This window comes from Crotalus tigris, unplaced genomic scaffold, assembly GCF_016545835.1.
Source record: "Crotalus tigris isolate CLP2741 ecotype Arizona unplaced genomic scaffold, ASM1654583v1 scf7180000024320.386069, whole genome shotgun sequence".
NCBI classification, from domain to species: Eukaryota; Metazoa; Chordata; class Lepidosauria; order Squamata; family Viperidae; genus Crotalus; species Crotalus tigris.
Genome location: NW_024100492.1, coordinates 111840 through 131655, shown reverse-complemented (window position 1 = coordinate 131655; position 19816 = coordinate 111840). Strand labels below are relative to the sequence as shown.

Here is a 19816-nt window from a genome sequence, read left to right as displayed (position 1 = left end):
TTGGCCTAGATGAGTTGGCCATGGTCTAGATGAGTTGGCCATGATGAGTTGGCCTAGATGCGCTGGCCATGATGAGTTGGCCTAGATGAGTTGGCCAGGATGAGTTGGCCGTGATGAGTTGTCCACGGCGAGTTGGCCGTGATGAGTTGTCCACGGCGAGTTGGCCGTGATGAGTTGTCCACAGCAAGTTGTCTGAGATGAGTTGTCCACGGCGAGTTGGCCGAGATGAGTTGTCCACAGCGAGTTGGCCGAGATGAGTTGTCCACAGCGAGTTGGTTGAGATGAGTTGTCCACGACGAGTTGGCTGAGATGAGTTGTCCACAGTGAGTTGGCCGAGATGAGTTGGCCACAGCGACTTGGCTGAGATGAGTTGGCCACGGCGAGTTGTCCGAGATGAGTTGGCGACAGCAAGTTGCCAAGATGAGTTGGCCTAGATGAGATGGTCTAAATGAGTTGGCCTAGATGAGTTAGCCAAGATGAGTTGGCCATGATGAATTGGCCATGATGAGTTGGCCTAGATGAGTTGGCTGAGATGAGTTGGCCATGGTGAGTTGTCCCTTACAACAGTTCATTTAGTGACCGTTCAAAGTTACAACAGCCCTGGAAAACGCGACTGATGAGCCTGTTTCACAGTTACGACCTTTTGCAGTCTCCCCATAATCACCGGATCCAAATTCATACTTTGCATTTATGACGGTCGCTGCGTCTGAGGGACACGGCATCTCCTTTCTGACCCACAAAGTCCAGGGGGAAGCTGGCGTCACGTCCCAACCCACTTACTAACTTAACAACTGCAGTGATTCGCTTAGCGTCGGGACTTGTGAGTCTCCGTTGTGTCGAGGATTAGCTGTTCCTCTCCTCTTCCAGGACAATCTCTGCGTTCCGGCCGAGGAGTGTCCGTGCGCCGTAGAGGGCAAGCTCTACGCTCCCGGCGAAGCGGTGGCCGAGGGTTGCCAAAACTGGTCAGTCTTCTCCTTCTCCTATTGGTCCAGCCTTCTCTCTCCCATCATCCCTCTGGGCTAAATTCGGATTTTTGTTTTTCTTCCCCCTCCCTTTCCACAGTTCCTGCATCGCTGGCCAGCTGGGGAATTGCAGCCGCGCAGCCTGTGGAGACGGTAAGAGGGGATAACACGAAGGCCGGGCAGCTTCGGACAGGTTTACGACTTACGACGATCCGATTAGTGCCCGTTCGAAGTAACAAAGGCCTTTAAAAAAAGTTTTGACCGGAGATAAAAACATACGAAGGACAGTGGGAAGATTTGGGTTTGGCCAGACAAGAGAAAAGAAGGAGGGGGGGGCAGGATAGCCGTATTCAAGTACAGAATAGAATATAAAATATAGAATAGATTGGAGGGTAGAATAGAATAGAATAGAATAGAATAGAATAGAATAGAATAGAATAGAATAGAATAGAATATAGAATATAGAATAGAATAGAATATAGAATATTGAATATAGAATATAGAATATAGAATATGGAATATAGAATAGAATGGAAGGTAGAATAGAAGATAGAATATAGAATAGAATGGAAGGTAGAATAGAATAGAATATAGAATAGAATAGATTAGAATAGAATAGAATATAGAATATAGAATAGAATATAGAATAGAATATAGAATATAGAATAGAATATAGAATAGAATATAGAATATAGAATAGAGTGGACAGTAGAATAGAATAGAATAGAATAGAATAGAATAGAATAGAATAGAATAGAATAGAATAGAATAGAATAGAAAATATGGAATGGAATAGAATAGAATAGAATAGAATAGAATAGAATAGAATAGAATAGAATAGAATAGAATAGAATATAGAATATAGAATAGTTGGAAGGGACCTTGGAGGTCATCTAGTCCAACCCCCTGCTCAAGTAGGGGGCTGCCACAAAGAAGAGAGGACAACCTATTTCCCAAAACACCAGAAGGCAGAAGAAACAGATGGAAACTTATCAAGGAGAGAAGCAGCCTGGAAATAAGGAGAAACTTTGTGACAATTAACCAGTGGAACAGCTGGCCACCAGAAGAAGTTACAGGTGCTCCAACACTGGAGGCCTTTAAGAAAAGACTGGACAGCCACCTGTCTGAAATGACGTAGGGTCTCCTGCTGGAGCAGGGGGGCTGGACTAGATGGCCTCCGAGGTCCCTTCCGACTCGGTTATTTCCCCTCGGATCGGATTTCTCGTCTTCAGAGCTGGCTTCCGGGCCTCTCCTAACGGTCTGCTTGTTTCTCCTCCGCCAGTGAACGGCCAATGGTCCGAATGGACCCCCTGGAGCGAATGCTCAGCACCCTGTGGGATGGGACTCCAGAACCGGTACCACTTCTGCACGGATCCCGCCCCTTCCGGGATGGGACTGCCCTGCCTGGGTCCTGAACGTGAGGACAAGGCTTGCCAGATCCAGCCCTGTGCCCGTAAGTGCTGCCTCTGCCCCCTCCCCCCCATTTCTCTTTCAGCTCCGATCATTTTTATTTTTTTATTAGCTTAGAGTCCAAAATGCTAGATAACCTCCAAGGTCCCTTCCAACTCTGTCATTCTGTAAGGGCCTCCTGGTCGAGCAGGGGGTTGGACTGGATGACCTCCGAGGTCCCTTCCAACTCTGTCATTCTATCATTTGGTAAGGGCCTCCCGCTTGAGCAGGGGGTTGGACTGGATGACCTCCGAGGTCCCTTCCAGCTCTGTCATTCCGTAAGGGCCTCCTGGTCGAGCAGGGGGTTGGACTGGATGACCTCCGAGCTCCCTTCCAGCTCTGTTATTCTGTAAGGGCCTCCTGGTCGAGCAGGGGGTTGGACTGGATGACCTCCGAGGTCCCTTCCAACTCTGTCATTCTATCATTTGGTAAGGGCCTCCCGCTTGAGCAGGGGGTTGGACTGGATGACCTCCAAGGTCCCTTCCAACTCTGTCATTCTATCATTTGGTAAGGGCCTCCCGCTTGAGCAGGGGGTTGGACTGGATGACCTCCGAGGTCCCTTCCAACTCTGTCATTCTATCATTTGGTAAGGGCCTCCCGCTTGAGCAGGGGGTTGGACTGGATGACCTCCGAGGTCCCTTCCAACTCTGTCATTCTATCATTTGGTAAGGATCTCCCGCTTGAGCAGGGAGTTGGACTAGATGACCTCCAAGGTCCCTTCCTAGTCTGGTATTCTATAAGGGTCTCCCGCTTGAGCAGGGGGGTTGGACTGGATGACCTCCGAGCTCCCTTCCAGCTCTGTCATTCCGTAAGGGCCTCCTGGTCGAGCAGGGGGTTGGACTGGATGACCTCCGAGCTCCCTTCCAGCTCTGTCATTCTGTAAGGGCCTCCTGGTCGAGCAGGGGGTTGGACTGGATGACCTCCGAGGTCCCTTCCAACTCTGTCATTCTATCATTTGGTAAGGGCCTCCCGCTTGAGCAGGGGGTTGGACTGGATGACCTCCAAGGTCCCTTCCAGCTCTGTCATTCCGTAAGGGCCTCCTGGTCGAGCAGGGGGTTGGACTGGATGACCTCCGAGCTCCCTTCCAGCTCTGTCATTCTGTAAGGGCCTCCTGGTCGAGCAGGGGGTTGGACTGGATGACCTCCGAGCTCCCTTCCAGCTCTGTCATTCTGTAAGGGCCTCCTGGTCGAGCAGGGGGTTGGACTGGATGACCTCTGAGGTCTCTTCCAACTCTGTCATTCTATCATTTGGTAAGGATCTCCCGCTGGAGCAGGGGGTTGGACTGGATGACCTCCGAGGTCCCTTCCTACTCTGGTATTCTGTAAGGGTCTCCCGCTTGAGCAGGGAGTTGGACTAGATGACCTCCAAGGTCCCTTCCTAGTCTGGTATTCTATAAGGGTCTCCCGCTTGAGCAGGGGGGTTGGGCTGGATGACCTCCGAGGTCCCTTCCTGCTCTGTCATTCTGTAAGGGTCTCCCGGTCGAGCAGGGGGTTGGACTGGATGACCTCCGAGGTCCCTTCCAGCTCTGTCATTCTGTAAGGGTCTCCCGGTCGAGCAGGGGGTTGGACTAGATGACCTCCGAGGTCCCTTCCAGCTCTGTCATTCTGTAAGGGTCTCCTGGTCAAGTAGGGGCTTGGACTGGATGACCTCCAAGGTCCCCGGCAACTCTGTCATTCCGTAGTTCTGTAAAGCTCTTCTGCTCGAGCAGGGGGTTGGACTGGATGACCTCCGAGGTTCTGTCCAGCTCCATTTCGATGCCCGGATTCGCTTCTTGCCCACCCTTCAAACAACCCACTCCCTCTCCCTATGAACCCCTGGACTGGGGTGTTTACACAATCGACTCCTTTGCGGAACGCCCCGCGTACAGATCGCCTGTCCCGTGTGGGACCGCTCAGCAGGCTCGGCGTATCATGTGATTGAGGAATTTTTTGTGGGCGGAGCCTTTCTGGGGGGGGGCGGTCTCGTGACCAAAGCCGTGTCTGCACAGGCAGTGGAGGCTGGGGGTCCTGGGGGTCCTGGACCCCCTGCACCGTCAGCTGCGGAGGGGGCATCCGGAGCCGGAGCCGAGCCTGCGACAGCCCCGCCCCCCGAGGGGGAGGAGACTACTGCGAGGGACCGCCCACTCAGGTGGAGGCCTGCAACTTGAACCCCTGCCCAGGTGAGTTGGGAGGGGGGAGAGAGGGAAGGTGAGCAGGACCCTCCCCACAGCCAGCAGAGGTGGGGGTACAGGTGTTTGGGAGGGGGTCTTGCTAAAGAACGGAGACTCCCCCCCCAGGAAATCGGCAATTTGGGATATCCATGGTCCTCGACTTATGACGATTCACTTGAGTGACCATTCGGTATTACAAAGGAGCTGAAAAAAAGGGACTTGGGACCGTTTCCCCCCCCCCACTCACGACCGTTTTTCACACTTATGAGCCTTGCAGCATCCCGCCAGGGTCACCTGATCAAAACGTCGACTCACCTTTATGACGGTCGTGGCGTCCTGGGTGGGGTCCCGGATCCCCACGGTGGCAGTGATTCGCTTAGCGGCCGTGGCGAGAAAAGCCGTAAAACGGGACAAAGGTCTCGCTTAGCAACCTAAATTCCGGACTTTGTGATCGTAAGTCAAGGACTAACCGGAACATGTTGTTTTCAGGTCCTTTTTTTGCTGACCTTGTTAATCTTCTCAACAGCCCTGCGAGGTAGGCTGATCTAAACTCAGCAAAAGCACCCGTCCTCACTGGGGACTGAAGCTTGCTGTCTTCATCTAAGTTGGGAAGAGTACAGGTAGTCCTCAATGTACGACGACAACTTGAGCCCAACACTTTTGTCGTTGAGCGAGACGGGCTTAGTGGGGTTTGGCCCCGTTTTACGACCTTTCTCACCACAGTCGTTAAGTGAAACCCTGCAGTTCAGTGAGTTAAAATGGCTGTTCAATGAATGGCCTCCCCAGGAACACGGTTATAAAGTGAATCTGGCTTTTGCCCCATTTTACGACCTCTCTTGCCACCGTCCTTGAGTGAATCACTGCAGGTCTTAAGCGAAACAGAGGGTCGTCAAGCGAATCCAGCTTCCTTTACTGGTCAGAAGATCGCAAAAGGAGATCACGTGATTCCTGGGACGCTGCGACCGTCGTAAATTCGAGTCGCTTGCCAAGCATCTGAATTTTGATCACGTGACCCCGGGACGCCGCGACTGTCGTAAATACGAGTCGCTTGCCAAGCAGTGTGAATTTTGATCACTTCACTCCCAGGATGCTGCAACCGTCATAAATACGAGTCACTTGCCAAGCATCTGAATTTTGATCACGTGACCCCGGGACGCTGCAAACGTCGTAAATACGAGTCGCTTGCCAAGCGTCTGAATTTTGAACATGTGACCCCGGGACGCCGTGACCGTCGTAAATATGAGTCGCTTGCCGAGCGTCTGAATTTTGATAACGTGACTCTGTGACGCTGCGACCGTTGTAAATACGAGTCGCTTGCCGAGTGTCTGAATTTTGATCACGTGACCCCGGGATGCTTCGACCGTCGTAAATACGAGCATCTGAATTTTGATCACGTGACCCCCCCGGGACGCCGCGACCATCATAAATACGAGCCGCTTGCCGAGCGTCCGAATTTTGATCCACGTGACCGTGGGGGGGAGGACGCTGCGACTGTCGCGGCTGCGGGAAAACGCTCTTAAATAAATTGCTTTCTGTCCTGTTGTCATGTCGGTCGCTAAACGAGCAGGCGTAAAGTCGAGGACTACCTGCAAAGCAAGGGGGTGCTCTGGGGACGGGGGGGTGGGTGGAGAAATGGGGAACACCCCCCCTTCCTGCCGAGGATCCCGACGGTCTCGCTTGTATGCTGATCTCTGCAATGCAACAGGATGTCAGCTCCGCCCCGTTTGGGTAGGTGGGGAGGGCTCAAAATGTTCCCAGGATGGGGGGGGTCCTTTGTCCTAATTTTCTTTTCTTATTTCCCCCCCCCAGTCCAGGACTGCTCCATTTTGGAAGGCTCCGTCTACAGCAGCTGCGGGCCCCCCTGTCCTCGGACCTGTGATGACATCACAGTAAGTCTCTTTCCCCCCCCCACTGGCTGGTCTGGCAGCCCCCCCCCAAAGACCCCCACCAACCTCTTCTTTGACCAAGGGAGATCAGACCCAAAAGGGGGGGGGTCTTAGGCCCGGCATAATGGGGTGGGTGCGGCTTCCGCATGAGGTGTCCGGCCCGCGGGCTGGCAGTTTGATACCCCTGATCTATACAATATTTCTAACTACTACTACTACTACTACTACTACTACTACTACTACTTCTCCTCCTCCTTCTCCTCCTCCTCCTCCTCCTCCTTCACCTTCTCCTCCTTCTCCTCCTTCTTCTTCTCCTTCCTCTTTCTCCTTCTCCTCTTCCTTCTTCTCTTTCTTCTCCTCCTTCTCCTTCTTTCTCCTTCTCCTCCTCCTCCTTCTTCTTCTCATTCTCCTCCTTTTTCTTCTCCTTTCTCTTTCTCTTTCTCCTTCTCCTCCTTCTCCTCCTCCTTCTTTCTCCTTTTCCTTCTCCTCCTTCTCCTTCTCCCTCTTCTCCTTCTCCTTCTCCTCCTTCTCTTCCTTCTTCTCCTTCTCCTTTTCCTTTTTCTCCTTCTCCTGCTCCTCCTCCTTCACCTCCACCTCCTCCTTCTTCTTCTCCTTCTCTTCCTCCTCCTTCACCTTCTCCTCCTCCTCCTTCTTCTTCTTCTCCTTCCTCTTTCTCCTTCTCCTTCTCCTCCTCCTTCTCCTTCTTCTCCTTCTTCTCCTCCTTCTTTCTCCTTCTCCTCCTCCTTCTTCTCCTTCTCCTTCTCTTTCTTTCTCCTTCTCCTTCTCCTCCTTCTCCTTCTCCTTCTTCTTCTTTTTCTTCTTCTTCTTCTTCTTCTTCTTCTCCTCCTTCTCCTTCTCTTTCTCCTTCTCCTTCTTCTTTCTTCTCCTTCTCCTCCTTCTCCTTCTTCTTCTGGCTCGTTCTCATTCCCGCATCCTCCTCTCCCTCCCACTTATCTCTCCACCCCGCCTCCTCTCTGCCCCCCCCCAGCACTGCGGGTGGGCATGCGAACCGGGCTGCTACTGCGCGGGAGGCAAAATCTTGCACGGGAACGGCTCGGCCTGCGTGAAAAAGCGCGACTGCACCTGTCTAGACCTGCTGACCGGACGCCGGCACCCGCCGGGAGAAGCCGTGCCCCATGCCGACGGCTGCAACAATTGGTAAGCCAGCCAGGAGGAGACGCTCAAGCTGGAGGGCGTGCCGTAACGTTAGCAGGGCGTCCATTCCGATTCCCACAGGGTGTCTCATCTGTCGCCCTTCCCTCTCCCCCCCCCAGTACCTGCTCCGATGGGAAGCTGGTCTGCACCAACCAGGCGTGTGCAGGTGAGTATCCCAAACTTGGCTGGGAGGGGGGGGTACAACGGTTCGGGCTGGACAGAGCAGAACACAGCTGGGAGGACGGAGCGGAAGGTAGCTGGGAGGACGGAGCGGAATGTAGCTGGGAGGATGGAGCAGAATATAACTGGGAGGACGGAGCGGAACGTAGCTGGGAAGACGGAGCGGAATGTAGCTGGGAGGATGGAGCAGAATATAACTGGGAGGACGGAGCGAAACGTAGCTGGAAGGATGGAGCAGAACATAGCTGGGAGGACGGACCAGAACGTAGCTGGGAGAACGGAGCGGGATGTAGCTGGGAAGACGGAGCGGAACAGAGCTGGGAGGACGGAGTGTAACGTAGCTGGGAGGATGGAGCAGAACGTAGCTGGGAGAAGGGAGCAAAACGTAGCTGGGAGGAGGGAGCAGAATGGAGCTGGGAGGACGGAGCGGAACACAGCTGGGAAGATGGAGCGGAACATAGCTGGGAGGACGGAGCGGAACGTAGCAGGGAGGACAGAGCAGAACGGAGCTGGGAGGACGGAGTGGAATGTAGCTGGGAGGACGAAGCAGAACATAGCTGGGAGGATGGAGTGGAACGTAACTGGGAGGATGGAGCGGAACGTAGCTGGGAGGATGGAGCGGAACGTACCTGGGAGGAGGGAGCAGAACGTAGCTGGGAGGAGGGAGCAGAATGGAGCTGGGAGGATGGAGCGGAACACAGCTGGGAAGATGGAGCGGAACATAGCTGGGAGGACGGAGCGGAACGTAGCTGGGAGGATGGAGCGGAACATAGCTGGGAGGACAGAGTGGAACAGAGCTGGGAGGATGGAGCGGAACGTAGCTGTGAGGACGGAGCGGAACGGAGCTGGCAGGATGGAGCGGAACGTAGCTGGGAAGACAAAGTGGAACGTAGCAGGGAGGACAGAGCGGAACGGAGCTGGGAGGACAGAGCGGAACATAGCTGGGAGGATGGAGCGGAACGTAGCTGGGAGGATGGAGCAGAACATAGCTGGGAGGACGGAGCGGAACGTAGCTGGGAGGGTGGAGTGGAACGTAGCTGGGAGGACAGAGTGGAACAGAGCTGGGAGAACGGAGCGGAACGTAGCTGGGAGGGTGGAGCGGAACATAGCTGGGAGGACAGAACGGAACGTAGCTGGGAGGGCAGAGCGGAACGTAGCTGGGAGGACATAGTGGGAAATAGCTGGGAGGGCAGAACAGAACGTAGCTGGGAGGACAGTTTTTGTCCCAGCATTCAGAGAAGCAGTGCTGGAGGTGTGTAAGGCTTACCTTCATCCAGACCTCTTCCAGCCTCCTTCCCAGAGGCCAAGAACCCCAAGTTCTGGATTTTTTGGGGGGACAGAGAAGCTAGTTCGAGGCTTGAACCCTTGTCCTCAATTCTGGGATAAGTCAGATGAAGAACGCAGAACTCTTTTGATGTTCCTCCAGTGCCGGGCAACTGGTGCGACTGGGCTGCGTGGAGTCCCTGTTCCCGGACTTGCGGCAGCGAGTTGGTGACCCGTTACCGGACCTGCAGCTGCCCCAAGCCCCAGCACGGGGGTGGCGAGTGCGAGGGGGCTCAGGAATACCACGGAGACAGCGGGGTCCAGCTGCAGAGAAGAGAGTGTCCTGTCGCCAGTTTTTGCCCAGGTGAGAGTCTTGCCCTGGAGGAGGGCGTGGTTTTGAACTCAGCTCCCGGGGAGGATGTAGACCCCTCCCCTTCCCACCAGAGGGGTTGCTTTGCAAAAAAAAAAGAGAGAGAGAGAGCCAAATCTATGATGTTTGGGGTATTAGGGACCCCTGTAAAATTCTGGTATTTAAAACATGTTATGCATGTTTTTTTTTTTACATTTATTTATTTATTTATTTATTTATTTATTTATTTATTTATTTATTTATTTATATCCTGCCCTTATAACTTTTAATAAAGAAATCAAGGCGGTGAACATATCTAATATTCTTTCCTCTTCTTATTTCCCCATAACAACGACTCTATGAGGTGGCTTGGACCAAGCGGGAGCAACTAGTCCGAAGCCACCCAGCCTGTTTTCATGCCTAAGGCGGGACTAGAACTCTCTGTCTCCTGGCAATTGGCCCAAAGTCACCCAGCTGGCTTTCATGCCTAAGGCGGGACTAGAATTCCCCATCTCCTGGTGATTGGCCCAAAGTCACCCAGCCGGCTTTCGTGCCTAAGGTGGGACTAGAACTCTCTGTCTCCTGGGGATTGGCCCAAAGTCACCCAGCTGGCTTTCATGCCTAAGGCGGAACTAGAACTCTCCGTCTCCTGGGGATTGGCCTAAAGTCGGCTTTCATGCCTAAGGCAGGACTAGAACTCACTGTCTCCTGACGATTGGCCCAAAGTCATGCAGGTAGCTTTCATGTCTAAAGCAGGACTAGAACTCACAGTTTCTAACCTGGCGCCTTAACCCCGAGACCCAAACTGAACTTTGCTGCACCCAACCCAATTTCCATGTCTGTTGAGGCCCCTCTGGATAGAAACACTGAAAATGTTTCAATATGCATACTCCTCCTTTAGCAACCACGACGAATTGACCACTTGGTCGTTCAGCGAAGCCGCCGCTAAGCCGAGCCATCGCCAAGTAGGCTGACGACCTTAGTTTAGCTCTCCGTCGCTTTGCAGACCTGCAGAGGTGGCAAAGGCACTCATTGCTCGCCAAGGGGCTCTGTCGTCACTGTGAACGGTCACTAAAGGAGGACGACCAGTGGATATTGAGGGGGGGGGGCGGAGCTCCGGCCTCGGTGGCTTTATCGACCATGCCTCCTGGTGTTTCGCCCTCTGCAGTCAATGGCGGCTGGTCCTCGTGGAGCGACTGGTCTGCCTGCGACGCCTGCCGGGGCGTGTCAACGAGGATCAGGGAGTGCAACAATCCCCCCGCTCGGTTTGGCGGTACGGCGTGTCCCGGCGAAGCTCAGCAAAGCCGTCAGTGCCACGATGGAGTCACTGCCTGTGAGGGTGAGAAGGAGCATCCTGTTCTGTCCCCGCCTACGCGAGTCCTTGTTAAGCTCACAAGGAGAAACCCCTCATCCGACAAGCAAGGGACCGCAGGAAAGAACCAATCACCTTTTATTATTCACAGACCTGAGTCAGTGTCCAAGGCAAACAAAACAGAGTTCACAGTTCACACATCCTCAATACAAACGATTGCCTTCGGCCACCAGCACCTCCCACACCTTCCCTTTTATAGTTCAGTCAAAGCGTGGCTTCCTAATGCCTTCTCCTTTGCCTTTGGAGCCGCCCCATTGCATTCCTCTGTCCTACTCGCTTCTCTTGCCTGCGCATTCATGTATCCGTGATTTGTCCCAGCTGTTCTTCATCACCGTCCAACTCAGGCTCCCAGCACAGCTGTGTCTCAGACTGAGCGCGAGTAGAGGGGCCAGGCTCCTCGTCCTACCGTAAGTCTTGGAGCTCCTCAGAGCCTTCCTCTGACTCTGCTGTCTCTCCAGGCCCCTCCACTGAGTCCTCTGAGTCCTCCGACTCAGCTGCCGGGTCCACTGGCTGGCAAGGAATCACAACACATCCGGGAGGGTGGGGGGAAGAAAGACAGGAGTCCCGGAATGCCATGCTGTGTGGAGGAATTAGGAGAGAAACATAGCGCCTTTGCACCCGATGCCCTGTAAACAGGAATACGGCAAGCAAACGGCCAGCTGGACTTCGTCAATACTGCTAGTCCTCGGCGTATGACTGTGACTGAGCCCTTCCCCAATTTTGGTTGTTCAGTGAGACATTCGTTAAGGGGAGTGGTGCCCCATTTTTTGGACCTTTCTTGCCACCATTGTTAAACAAGGAACATGGTTGTTAAGTGAATCGGGCTTCCCCCCATTGACTTTGCTCGTTCGGAAGGTCGCAAAAAGGGATCCCGGGACACTGCGACCATCATAAATACGAGTCGGTTGCCAAGCGACTGAATTTTCGTTCGCGTGACCATGGGGAAGCTGCGACGGTCATAAAAACTGCGAAAAGCAGTCAGAAGTCCCTTTTTTCAGTGCCGTTGTAATTTCAGTCACTGAACGAACCGTCGTAAGTCGAGGACTACCTGTATAAACAGGGCTGCTCCACTGAACCGAGGTGGGAAGGCCGGGCGCACAGGAGGAATAAGGGTGCAGAGCAAGGGACCCCCAGGGATGCGTCGATGCAGTCCCCCTCCCCATGTCCAGCTCAGCTTTCGCTTGCCAGCTGCTCGTCTTGCTTAAGAGAATCACAGAATTGGAAGGGACCTTGGAGGTCTTCTAGTCTAACCTCCTGCTCAAGCAGGAGACCCTGCCTGTGTCATTCTGGGAAAATGGTGGTCCAATCTCCCTTGGCGTGAGGAACTTTGGGAAAAGTTGCTGACGTTTCACAGTGTAGAGAATGTAAACCAGGGGTCCACAATCCCCCGAGCCACAGCCCACTACCAGTCATTGAACCATTTGAAACCAGACCACGGAAGCAGCAGGTGAGCACAGGCACCCGCGCACGCGGTGAACACATGCACGTGCGCATCCCCACTGGCGTGAGGAGCAGACGGGCGCCTTTGCACGCACTCCATTTGTGCAAGCGGCGGGCACAGCTGCCTGCTGCTCGCAGAAGTGCCGCGCACATGGGCACGCCTGCCAGCCACTTGCACAAACAGCACCACGCACGCCTACCCGCCGCTTGCACAAACGGTGCTGCGCATGTGGGCACGCCTGCCCCCCGCTTGCACAAACGGCGCCGCGCACGTGGACACGCCTGCCCGCCACTTGCACAAACAGCACCACGCACGCCTGCCCACCGCTTGCACAAACGGCGCCCCGCACGGGGCCACGCCTGCCCCCTCTTGCACAAACGGTGCCATGCACATGGGCACACCTGCCCGACGCTTGTGCAAACGGCGCCACGCACGTGGGCCTGCTCGCCGGCCGCTTGTGCGGAACCCGCCCCTCTGCCCCCAGGCTGTTCCGCAAAGCTGGAAAATTTGGGGAACTCTGGCCTCCAGCGTTTGTCGCATGGATCGGGAATCCTCCCGGACCACTCCGGCGCAAGGAGGTGGGTTGGGGAAGACCCCGGAGGAGCGCACAGGAGTTTTGGTACGAGTAATTTCTCCGGTCTCCCCCCCCCCAGATTGTGGAGGCGGCCAGGTGCCTTTCCCGTGTGGCAAGCCGTGCCCACGTACCTGCGAGGACCATCAGCCGGACACTGCGTGTTTGGAAAGCCCTGGCTGCCAACTCGCTTGCGCTTGCCTGGATGGGCAGCTGCTCCAGGACGGGGCGTGCGTGGCTCCCTCCCAGTGCCGCTGCAAGTACCAGATGCCCTGGCTGGGTGAGTCTAGATGCCCTCGGAAAAGGAGGGGGCCTGCTTTTCAGCAAGCGCGCGACGGAGGCGCGGAGAAAGAGGGCGGCACACACAGCGAGCCTCTTTGGCGAGCAGGCAGGGGGACGACCAAGACCCCTCCCCATCTGAGCTTCCAGTTTACAAGGCCCTCTGGTGAGGGGGGGCACTTTGGGGGAGATTTGGGGGTGTCACCAGAGCAGTGGGGTCAATGCCCCCCAGCCCTCTCATCTCCCTAGAAATGGAACGTAGTCTTGATCCGGGCTGACCAAGAGGCAGCACAGCTTGGAGTGTCTGGTGGGTAGGAAGGGAGTAAAGTCGGACCTTCCCTAGCGGTTCACGGAGGGAAGGTGCTCTGTGAGTTTTATTGTTTTCTTTCTTTCTTTCTTTCTTTCTTTCTTTCTTTCTTTCTTTCTTTCTTTTCTCTTCTTTCCTTCCTTTTTTCTTTCTTTCTTTCTTTCCTTCTTTCTTTTCTCTCCTTTGCTATCTTTTTTCTTTCTTTCTTTCCTTCTTTCTTTTTCTTTATTGGCCAAGTGTAATTAGATGCACAGGCAATTTGTACGGAATCCTTCCTTCCTTCCTTCCTTCCTTCCTTCCTTCCTTCCTTCCTTCCTTCCTTCCTTCCTTCCTTCCTGCCTTCTTTCTTTTTTTCTTTTCTGTTCTTTCCTTCCTTCTTTCTTTTTCTTTATTGGCCAAAAGTAATTAAACACACAAGCAATTTGTACAGAATCCTTCCTTCCTTCCTTCCTTCCTTCCTTCCTTCCTTTCTTTTTCTTTCTTTCTTTCTTTCTTTCTTTCTTTTTCTTTACTGGCCAAGTGTAATTAGATGCACAAGCAATTTGTACGGAATCTTTCTTTCTTTCTTTCTTTCTTTCTTTTCTCTTCTTTCCTTCCTTCCTTCTTTCTTTCTTTTCTTCTTTCTTTTCTCTTCTTTGCTACCTTTTTTCTTTCTTTCTTTCCTTCTTTCTTTTTCTTTATTGGCCAAGTGTAATTAGATGCACAGGCAATTTGTACAGAATCCTTCCTTCCTCCCTTCCTCTCTTCCTTTCTTTTTCTTTCTTTCTTTCTTTCTTTCTTTCTTTCTTTCTTTCTTTCTTTCTTTCTTTCTTTTTCTTTATTGGCCAAGTGTAATTAGATGCAGAAGCAATTTGTACGGAATCCTTCTTTCTTTCTTTCCTTCTTTCTTTCTTTCTTTCTTTCTTTCTTTCTTTCTTTCTTTCCTTTTTTCTTATTGGCCAAGTGTAATTGGAGGCACAAGGAATTTGTATAGAATCCTTCCTTCCTTTCTTTCTTTTCTCTTCTTTCCTTCCTTTTTTCTTTCTTTCCTTTTTCTTTTTCTTTATTGGCCAAGTGTAATTGGATGCACAAGGAATTTGTATAGAATCCTTCCTTCCTTCCTTCCTTTCTTCCTTCCTTCCTTCCTTCTTTCTTTCTTTCTTTCTTTCTTTCCTTCTTTCTTTCTTTCCTTCTTTCTAAATTGGCCAAGTATAATTGGATGCACAAGGAATGTGTATAGAATCCTTCCTTCCTTCCTTCCTTCCTTCCTTCCTTCCTTCCTTCCTTCCTTCCTTCCTTCCTTTCTTTCTTTCTTTCTTTCTGAAACTAGGAAACATGATCAGTGCAAAGAGGAGGAGAAAGAGGAGGAGGAGGAGGTGGAGGAGGAGGAGGAGGAGGAGGAGGAGGAGGAGGAGGAGGAGGAGGAGGAGGGGGAGGAGGAAAAGAACTATGGGGTTCTTGGTGCTCTCTGATTTTTGTTGGGGTTTTTTGCAAATGTTTCATGACCCAACTAGGGAACATCATCAGTGTTAGAAGGGAGGGTTGTGTGGAGAGGAGGAGGAGGAGGAAGAAGAAGAAGAAGACTGGGTCCTCAGTGCTCTCTGAGCTGGGTGGTTTCCTTGCAGATGTCTCATGACCCAACTAGGTAATATCAACAGAGCTAAAAGGGACTGCATATAAACAGAGATCAAACCCCCCCTCCCTTCCAGTATGGATGACGTTCCCTAGTTGGGTCCTGAAACGTCTGCAAGGAAAACCCCCCCCCAGCTCAGAGAGCACCCAGGACCCCGCCATCCTCCTCTTTCTCTCTCCCAAGCTTCGCCTTGATTAGTTGACTGGGTATATCTATAGCTATAGTAGCAGGCCCTTGCTTTTATCCGGCAAGATTCAGTCTGTAGGCACGCCGCAATAAAGCAACTCCGCTCGCCGTTGTCGGCGCTTCTGGACCTGACACGCACGCCTCTTGCACACAGGCGCCCCCGAAGACCAGAATCTCTCCTCCTGGTTGGGGCTCCCCGTGTGGGAATACGCCCAGCCGGGAGAGACCATCTACGCACCCTGCCAGAACTGGTGAGTGTACGACGACAGAAAGTTGCCGGATGTGCCGTTTCTCCGAAAGCAAAAATCGCTGATCCGGCGTCTCCCTTCCTCAGCACCTGCGCAGACGGGCAGCTGCAGTGCCGGGCGGATTCCTGGTGCCGCCTAGATGGCGGATGGTCCAGCTGGGGACGATGGTCTCCCTGCAGCCAGAGCTGCGGCGAGGGTGTCCAGTACCGCTTCCGGGAATGCAGCAACCCATCCCCGCAGAACGGAGGCCGGGGGTGTGCGGGGGGCGGCGAGCAGCAGAGACCCTGTCTGAATCGGGAAGAGTGTCCAGGTGAGTTTGGACCGGTCCCGTAGGAGTGGAAACGGACAGTCCTCGACTTACAGTTGTTGTAGGATTCAATCTGGGTCGGTCACCAGGACTTCTGAGCTTTTGGATTCACGCCGAGTGTGTTCTGTTCGGTCCGTGGTATTTCCACGGTGCCTGTCGTGTGCGGCTTTTTAGTGGTTGATTGGGGGTGCGTTGAGGGCTGACTTTTCAGTCCTTGGCTATCGTGCCGCTCGTGCTGCCCACAAGCACAAGTATTTCTAAGTATCTGATAGGCTGGTGGTAAATCAGCACTCCTTGTTTCCCAGGTTTCAATCATTTCCCCGGCTGTTTTTGTACCTTCTCGGCCAACAATCTTAATTTCTGCCAATGTTGAACGCACGTCCTTGTTCGTTGCAGTGTGAGGTTTACCAATGAGTTCGGGTCTCCGTTGTAAGAGCCACTCACCACAAGCACTATAAATACCACACAAAGAACAACACACACACTCTACTAGAGAGACGTTCCATGAAGATGGACTCCGGTACGGGTCCGGAAGCTCGGAAGATGATCCTCGGTGACCAACCCAGATTGGATCCTGCAACATTATCCCGCGACACATTCATTCGTGTCTGTTTAGTGGATGTTTGAAGTTACAACGACACTCAAAAAAGGGACTTAGAACCAGTCCTCGCACTTATGACCATCACAGAATCCTCAAGGACACATTATCAGAACCCAGCCATGTAATTATGACAGTTGCAACATCCCGGGGTCACGCGATCCCCTTTTTTGTGACCTCTGGCAAGCAAAACCCACAGGGGAGGGGGAGCCAAAGTTACTTAACAGCCCCCTGAGTGGCTTAACAACTGCGACGATTCGTTTAACAACCATGGCACCAAAAAAACGTCATCAAAATCAGACGCCGTTCACCGAACCAGCATCTTGTTCAGCAAATGGAAATTCTCCCGTCAATCGAGGGCAAATCCCTATTGCCACGTTTTCTGATCTTGGTGACTTCAAGACGGGTGGGACTTCAACCCCCAGAATTCAATTCCCCGGCCTGCAGAATTCTGGGAGTTGAAGTCCACGCAGCTTAAAATGGCCGAGATTGAGCAACGCTCCTACCCTGTAGTAGCCTTTTGCATAGAGCAGTGGTTCTCAACCTTTTTAATGCCGTGACCCCCAACTGGTTGTAAGTCGAGGACTATTCAACCGGTCATAAGTCAAGGACTACCCAACCGGTCGTAAGTCAAGGACTTTCCCTGCCCGGGAGTGCCGCACATGCGTGGTGCCGCCCCCTGCACCGGCCAAGGCATAGCTGGCAAGGGGCAGCGACGGCGCAGGGCGACCACCGGCTGGGCCACCAGCTGGCCCAGCCCAAGGGAGGTAAGGCACCTGCCGGGCCCCATGCGCGCCAGCAACCCTCCCTGCGCCCGCCGGCCTCCCACCTCCCACCCCTGGCCCTCTTTTCCTTCCATTTTTAGTAGTTGCTCAGCAGGGAGGGGTGGAAGCTTCCAGCCAGCTCGCCTTCGCTGCAGACAACTCGCAGCACCGTTTGCAGAATGGGACTTTTGGCGGGCTCAGCAGGGCAATTCCAGACAGCCTGGACAATTCCTATTGGCTTTTGAAAGCCAATAGAATGAGACTCTATTCAAGAGAATCTATTCTATTGGCTTTCAAAAGCCAATAGAATAAAAGGGAGTAGCACAGCTAAGGAAAAGGGGGGGAAATGACAGACTGCGTTGTTTGGCGACCCCCGTGAAATGGTCGTTCGACCCCAAATGGGGTCCCTACCCACAGGTTGAGAACCGCTGGCATAGAGAAAGCTAGCGTGTTGCCGACCTTTGCTCACTCGTGTGTCTTTCTCTAGGTCTGAGAAAACTCCCCCCCCACAAGACTCCCCTATGCAAATGTCTTCCGGGGGAGGAGCTTATCACATTCCCAGGCTTGCTGACTAGCGGGCAACAGGGTGTCCAGACACAGCCAGCCTTGCAAAGATGGAGTCAGCTGGCTTGTCCCTTCAAAACCCACAGCCCAGGGGGGGCAGCTGGTCTCCAGGACCCTGCCTCAAACACTGACCACGGAAGGGGGCTCAACATCGACCGCTGCTGTCTGCCAGGAGGTCCTCCGACCCCATCCTCCTTTTTCCTTGCCCATTCCAGAGGCGGAAATCTGGGACCCTTGGACCGGCTGGTCCCCCTGCAGTGTCTCTTGCGGAGGGGGCGAGCAGCTGCGCAGCCGACATTGTCGCCAGCCGGATTGCCGGGGTCTGTCCTCGCAAAGCAAGACCTGCAACACGCACGTTTGTCTCGGTGAGTCCCCGCTGGGGGGAGGCAACGCCCGACCGACTTCCTTGTGGCCCGGCCTCCTTCGCACATGCCCTCGTGACTCCCCCCCCCCATAACTCAGAACCCTAGCAAACCCTGCCCACAACCGCAAGTATTTCTACGCGTTGGATAGGCTGGCGGTAAGTCAACACGCCTGTTGACTGAGCAGGGGGTCCGTTTCTCACGTTCCAATCACACAAGCTCCAGCATTGGCTCGTTTTTTGCCGGTTCTGTTTTCCGGGCATCCAAACTGGGACAGCTGCACTCGGAGCAGGACAAGGCACTGAAATGTAGAAAGGACCTCTCCCTATAAACTGCGGGGGGGGGCTCCTCATCCAGCTGGGAGCCTCTGGAGCAGATGGCGGGCTCTGGGTGCTAATCTACCCCCTTCCCCCTTTCAGAGGTGGGCTGCCCTGTGGGGCGCCTCTACCGGGAATGCCTGGCTGAAGAGGGGTGTCCCTACAGCTGCGCGCATCTCACCCACCAGATGGACTGTTTCTCGGATGGCTGCGAGGAAGGGTGCCACTGCCCAGCGGGCACCTACCAGCACAAGGGGGCCTGCGTCCAGGTTGGCACTTCTGTGTATTGGGTGCTTTGGGGCAGTTCAGAGGCTGGTGATGCTGTGAGTGTACCCTGGATATTCGGGGGGGGGGTATGTGTGTACGGCAGAGTAAGATAACAGCTTGGCGAGGCACAGTCTGCAAGGTTATGGACACCTCAAGGGTGCATGGGCTCAGAGAAGATAGAGGCAGCTTTGGGGGTCCTACTGCGGGGCTATCCTGAGTCCTGTGTAGAGATACCTGGGAAAATATCAGACTTAATAATAATAGTAGTAGTAGTAAAGTTTATTTATTTTATTTATTTATGAGACTTATATACCGCTTTAAGTGCAAGCACTCTCTAAGCGGTGTACACCAGTAAGCAATGTATATATATAATATATATATATATATATATATATATATATATATATATATATATATTTACATTGCCCACAACAATCTGGGTCCCTTGGAAGGGACCTTGGAGGTCATCTAGTCCAACCCCTGCTCAGGCAGAAAACCCTAGACCGTTTCGGACAAATGGCTGTCCAGTCTCTTCTTCGAAACCTCCAGTGTTGGAGCATTCAGAGCTTCTGGAGGCAAGGAGTTCCACTGGTTAATTGTTCTCACGGTCAGGAAGTTTCTCCTTAGTTCTAGGTTGCTTCTCTCCTTGCTTAGTTTCCATCTGTTGCTTCTTGTCCTGCCTTCGGGGGACTTTGGAGAATAGCTTGACTCCCTCTTCTTTGGGGCAGCCCCTCAGATACTGAACACAGCTATACTGTCCCCCTCGTCCTTCTCTTCGTTAAACTAGACATACTCAATTCCAGCAGCCTTTCCTTGTATGTTTTAGCCTCCAGTCCCCTAATCTTCTTTGTTGCTCTTCTCTGCACTCTTTCTAGAGTCTCAGCATCTTTTTTACATCGTGGTGACCAAAACTGGATGCCGTATTCCAAGTGTGGCCTCACCAAGGCCTTGTAAAGTGGTATTAATACTTTACGTGATCTTGATTCTATCCCTCTGTTAATGCAGCCTAGCACTGTGTTGGCCTTTTTGGCAGCTGCGGCACACGGCTGGCTCCTATTTAGGGGATTGTCTACTAGGACTCCGAGGTCCCTCTCACAGTTACTACTATTGAGCATGGTGCCACCTATGCTGTACTTGTGCATTTGGTTTTTCTTGCCTAAATGTAGAACCTTGCTTTTTTCACCCTTGAATTTCATTTTGTTAGTTAGTGCCCAGTGTTCGAGTCTGT

The 19816-nt window shown here is 53.0% G+C and overlaps 1 protein-coding gene across 1 annotated transcript in view; it reads left to right on the top strand.

Moving 5' to 3' along the window:
- Window positions 1-19816, top strand: part of LOC120299896 (SCO-spondin-like) — a 176814-nt gene that overhangs the window by 110880 nt on the left and 46118 nt on the right. Inside the window, exons 64-76 of the mRNA XM_039325184.1 lie at window positions 810-962; window positions 1063-1115; window positions 2245-2430; window positions 6370-6449; window positions 7435-7604; window positions 7721-7771; window positions 9179-9593; window positions 10408-10976; window positions 12315-13057; window positions 15316-15412; window positions 15496-15719; window positions 17654-18007; window positions 18424-18590. Coding sequence (XP_039181118.1) covers window positions 810-962; window positions 1063-1115; window positions 2245-2430; window positions 6370-6449; window positions 7435-7604; window positions 7721-7771; window positions 9179-9593; window positions 10408-10976; window positions 12315-13057; window positions 15316-15412; window positions 15496-15719; window positions 17654-18007; window positions 18424-18590 — 3262 coding nt within the window. The remainder of the gene's footprint in view (window positions 1-809; window positions 963-1062; window positions 1116-2244; window positions 2431-6369; window positions 6450-7434; window positions 7605-7720; window positions 7772-9178; window positions 9594-10407; window positions 10977-12314; window positions 13058-15315; window positions 15413-15495; window positions 15720-17653; window positions 18008-18423; window positions 18591-19816) is intronic.